General features: G+C 35.9%; 1 protein-coding gene across 1 annotated transcript; it reads left to right on the top strand.

Annotated features, from left to right (window-relative positions):
* Window positions 1-508: 508 nt before the first annotated feature.
* On the top strand, window positions 509-4,177 carry Smp_046870.1 (hypothetical protein). Its single transcript, XM_018796005.1, has 3 exons — window positions 509-662; window positions 2,205-2,447; window positions 3,681-4,177. Exons 2-3 carry the CDS (start codon window positions 2,250-2,252, stop codon window positions 4,071-4,073), a joined length of 591 nt encoding a protein of 196 aa, XP_018650261.1. The 5' UTR covers window positions 509-662; window positions 2,205-2,249; the 3' UTR covers window positions 4,074-4,177.
* The last annotated feature ends 1,582 nt before the right edge of the window (window positions 4,178-5,759 follow it).

Raw genomic sequence — 5,759 nt, 5'->3', positions numbered from 1 at the left:
AAGTTCGAACCAAACAAGGCGGAGAGTGAAACAATAAGTGAAACTGATACAGTCAAACAAATATAGTAAAACAATCTCTGGTACAATTGGTTGCAATAATAATAATTGTTTCCGTTATTCCAATCGTGTTCTTATCGAGACTGGCCGGTCACTACAAGTTAACACCCCGAAACTGGAGACCCAACATAGCAGAACAGACTGCAGAAACAACTTCTACTCCGTAAGAGTTGTCAAATGCTGGAATTCTCTGCCGACTGAGCTAGTCCAAGTGACTTCCCAGGAGTCGGTTAAGAGGAAATTTGACTTATTCTTAAGGACTATGGATAACATATTAATATGATTTACCAAATTCATTTTTTTTCCTCTATAATCGTTAATATACCTAGGTTATTGTCTGGAGGTATTGGTGATCCACTGCTACTAGACACGGAAGCCCGTTAAGCGAAAACTTCTTCTATTCCGTCCTCAACCATTTGAACCATTTGAACCAACTATTGGAACTCTAGTAAGTAGGTCGCTATCAAGGTCATTATAGAGTTGCCCAAATTTCGTTCAGAAACCAGTCTCACCGGTTTTGTACTTTGCCGTACATGGGATCGCATAGTCCTTGAAAACTGGTTCTCCACGTGCTGCTGAACAGTTTTTTCACAATTACATCTCAGGTAAGCATTGATTTCCAGCTAGTCATAAACTATGTGCAGACTGATTTAGCTTTATGTGAAATAACGTGAACAAAATATATATCGTTAACATTTTACTGGCCCTACATAACCCTTCTGAGCTTTCAAATGGTTTGAGGAGTATGGGTTTAGTATGTTGTACCCAATCTCTATGAGACTATCTGGAATATTGGATTCAAGCAGGTAGTCCATATATTACTCAAGTCCTTGACACACTTGATATCTGGAGTTTTCAAGCTAAGTTAGTAATGACTTTTTTCAAACTATTCAACGACAAGCGGTTAACATGCCTAAATCTTTTTCCTGTACGGAAAAGCGGCACTTGCGGTTGGTTGCAATACCTTGTGGTATCCTTTTGTTAGTCCAACTCAAGTATTTTGGGTAACCGATGTAAAAATACAAACAAATTTTATATAATCATATGTTCACTAAAATCGCGTCATCAGTTTCCAGAATTTTTCCAACTCTTTCCTCGCGTTACAATTAGCAAGATTAAGATATGCTGTAACAATTAGTCTATAGGCCAGTGAACTACTACACAAACCCGTCCTATTTTCTTTGTTCCGTATATCTGGACGAATAAACTTCGCAGGATGAAAGATAACAGTAAGAGGTGAAAGTGTTAGTTATCAGAGGCCGATTCGTTTTTGGGGATGAAAACTCAAGAGCCTTTCACTACCCATTATGCTAAAACGTAGAAGTCCTCAGGTACAGGCCGTTAACTCTTGCCTAGTGAAAAATATACTGCCGGTAGGTTTGAGAAGACAGCAACGAAATTTACTCCGAAAATTCAAAGAGAAGTGATAGGATTGGAAAACGCTGCCCAATCCCGCTGATTTAGCGTAACAAGAGAGAAGTGTTTGTGTGCCCTCACTCCCCCTATAATGTTTGTAAGGCCGTCTAGATGGTAATGAGCCCAGTCACGCTCTTAAATAGACAATCTCTGTAAATAATCCTGTTCAACAAACCATTCATAGGTCACCTTCGACTCATCAATTGTTCTTCGGGCCTGTGTATAATAGTTAAGTTAGTAAGTTGGTGCAATTAAAGCTGTCTAAAGTAATTGTCCTTTGGATTTATTTTAGTTTGTGCCATAGAAAATCTGGAAACGCCGTTCAATATTATGGCAATATGCAACGGAGTTTCCGGGTCATTGTGTGCTACTCATGACTTTTCTTATAACGAGCAGGATGTCTACGAATCATAACTTGTATTTATACACACATCTGTTCTCAATGTAATTAATCTAAGAGCTAACTTGGAGGAAATCAAAAGAAAAACCGCGGTGTTTTTATTTTGTAGCTGGTTACCTTTTGTCCTTTTAAGGTTTACAATTTATTTCTTAATATGCTATGTTGACTCCATATTTCCAATAAAAATGTCGTTAGATGCTTCCCAATCGTTTCTCAGGTAAACTTTTGCTATATTACGTAAGGTGACTGTCAGTTTCTGTATTTTCTACACATAATTTCCTTATCTCGTTGGACATGGTTACCAACTCATTTTGACAATAATGGGTTTCAGTGCATTTAAACGCAGATCTTGTCATCCAGATTTGAAGCGAAGTTCATGGAAGAGGGATTTTCTACAACTATCAAGGAATATCAGACCGTTTTAGAGTCAGTGGATAAAAAGCTTACATCAGTCATTACTAACGATCGATTTCTTAATGACCTTGTTCCGAAGTCGGATCACGAAGAAGCTGAATCCATAAACCTGCCAATAAATAAAGAAGTGATGAATACCATAGAAGTTCACTTTGGGCGAGTAAGTTCTATTTCTGTAGCATACCTGTTCTAGCACGAAATAACAGCCTCAAACATAAATACGTATTTCAGTATTTTCGTTGTTTCAAGTTTGATCTACAGATTTTGTTAAGGTGTATTCGTGAGATTTGAGACGACAAAGAAAAGTGATTCTGACCGAGGATACATCAGTGATTTTTACTAGTTTGAATGCATAACGGATGGCTCGCTATATATGTATGTTTGTGGCGGGGGGGTTGTGTGGCTAAATGCTCAATTATTTATTTGCGTTTGAAGCCTATCAGTAAGGAATTATAATACAACGGTTATCAAGATCATAAAAAATATGACTAAATCTTTCTGCCCGTGGACAGCTACTATCATCAATGAAATTTGGTTTGTGATGAAAAACTCTCTGCTACTACCATTATCAGATGCTATTTGTCTCTCAACCATCTGTACTAGATGTTTAGGTTTGTCTACATGGAATCACTTCGATTTTTGTAAGTAGCTTATTCTGCTTTTTTGAATCATTTAGTAATCACCTCTAAAGTTTTAGTGTTACTATGCTATGCTACCGCTTGTTTGGTATCATATTAATACTATACACCATATGTGGTGGTGAAAAGCTAATTGAGATGAGATATTCTCCCACTTTTGTTTGCTCTCTATCTCAATCATTTAGAGTAGTATAAAGATTCTCGCAAAGTGGTTTAGATGTATATTGGTGAGTTTCATTAAAACGGTGTTACTCTATGCAGGAAGATAAAAACATCCCAAAATCACCCCGATAGACTAAACAAAACTTATTTTTTGCTAGCAAATTCTAGCTAACAAGTAAGCTTGCATGTTGTGATTGAGTGTGAGTGGCTCTACGTTGTGTTGACAGTGGTCTGCTTTACCAACACCGGTAGTATATATATATATATATATGACTAATTGGAGTCGCTCGAGTTAATTTATGGGAGATCGGAAACTAATACTTAGTTTCCCACACAGTTCAGTAATCTTATGATTCTAACTGCGAAAATCTCAATTTTTATTACAAACTGTGCTCAGGATGTGTCGACGGAAGTGTCTATTAGAAAACATAAACCAATCTTTTATAAATTATTTGGCTTTGTCGTTTCACATCTGTCAGTTATGTGTCAATAAAATGTTAAATACAAAATTTCCCTAATGACCTTCATGAAAATTTATCCCAATACACTCACGTTGATTTTATTGTATTTATCTCTGTTATTTGTTTTCGCAGGCTATGCGCCTAACGTTGTTGAGAGGAGATGGTGTAAGACTACCTCTGGTAGTTCCTGTTGATGCTCGTGTCTTGGAATTGCGATGGGCAGTACAAGATGCAGTTACTTCATACATGAACCATCTCTACAGTACACTAAATTTACCGAAAGATAAAGGTGAAGGGGGTTCCGCTGACTGTATTTCACCCACCAATATTCCTCCAAAGTCGATTAGCTGGCGTAATTTGTGGAAAACAAAATGTCTAGCTCTGGTGAGCCCAAATAGTTTGTGTCCACCAGAAGGTCTTCCATCTATCAGTGCTAGACTAGATGTATTAACTAATAAGTTATCATATCACCAAATTCGTAATGGTGCAATGATCACTTTTGCTCCTCGGCTTAAGCGTAAATGAACGTCAATATGCTTTTGTTACGTCACTAAACTATATTTAAGTTTTCCTCTTTTGAGATTTGAATGTTTTTACCTACTAAATAAAGCGCACGTACTATTTGGTCATCATGAGCTATTTTTATAGTCCTTCTCTCTGTCATCACTGCTATTACTTTTTTCTAAATTAATACGTTTGTTAAGCGTTAACCAATTCACTTAACAACTAAGGTGCCAACTGAGGGATTTGTGATCTAAATTAATTGAATATTTGAAAAAGAACTTAGTCTGACGACCATACCTGTAGTTAGTAGTATCTGTGCATGGTTCTTCAGTTTGCTAGTTTGTATAGGCTCAGTATCACAATCTGGACAACCTAGTCAACATGCCTCACAAAAAATCATAAATTTGGGGTAAAAATCGAGATGTCTTACTGTTTGGTATGGTTGGTGAATGGTTAGGAATTTTGACTGGTTTACGTATATTGTTAGTTATTCAGTATGTTTGGAGAAAAAAGATACCAACAATGATCATTCTTTAATCCCTCTTTGATCTTTAGTAATATGAGCGTCTTTGGTGCGCATGTAATTTGCACTATCCTGAAAGTTGACAACTTGCCTCACAGTGTTCCAAATCCCAACAGATGAGTTAGTAAGAAGGCATCTGACAAACCGTTACCAAAAATACACAAGCATTAGATCCTATATATTTAATGGTCTTAAAAAGTTCGTTTCCGTACGTTAGTTCTTACTACCGTTAACTCTGTTAAGCCAGATATTTCCATTCGGCTCCATGAAAACAAGAATGGCCTAGGGACGGCTGAAGGTTATTCACTTTAATGGACATACTCAACTAACGAGTTTACAGAAAAACGCTCGTTAAACCAGAGCTTTGACAGTAAACTCATATCGACTATTGACGTGTCTAAATGTGGAAGGTTTGAACGAGTCAGCTGATATATTTAAGTATTGAAAATAAATCGTTGGTATGGGGATTATGTTGTAATTGGATATGATGATGTGGATAAAGCTCAAGATGGACGGATTTTTAACTAAAACACCACTTAAATGACGAAGATTCACTCTATAAAATATATGATTGACAGTTCTACAGCTTACCAGATAAGATATTAGTTACCACCTATTTCAATCATCTGAATAAAGGAGTATCAAGTCAAATTAATCAAGAGATTGACGGAAATTTGTGTTTCTTGATTTCAGTTTTGGATTAGAAATTTTGGGAAATAGAAATAGTCTATTTGAAATTAATGTATATTCAAAGACATCTAAATCTGCCGATTGATAGATCAATAAGAAACCTTACATTTGTTTTGTAGACTGGAATTACCCTTAGAAATAATGTTTATAACAAGTTCCCCGAAAAGTACATTTTATACGTCAACACTCATGATAGTACTTAGAAGTAGTTTGGCTTTATTGAAACAATCTACTGACGAATAGTGACTAGAATCCACTGTGTTAACCATAGCTGTATTTTCAAGAACAGAGTTTGGCTTTTCGTAAAATGTATTTCGTAGTTCAGTTTAAGTATTTACAAATTTAATATTTTGTGAAGCAATGTGATATGAATAATAACTATTGTAACCATAATTTTGGCAACAATCAAAATAAATGAATTATAGTGAATAAGTGTGTAAAACAGTGTGATTTTATTGTTCTATCGCTCGTAATATCTATTTGCAATTAACGTA

This window comes from Schistosoma mansoni, chromosome 2 (genome assembly GCF_000237925.1).
Source record: "Schistosoma mansoni strain Puerto Rico chromosome 2, complete genome".
Lineage (NCBI taxonomy): Eukaryota > Metazoa > Platyhelminthes > Trematoda > Strigeidida > Schistosomatidae > Schistosoma > Schistosoma mansoni.
Note: the sequence above shows the minus strand (reverse complement) of the source record. Positions and strands in the feature narration are given on the sequence as shown.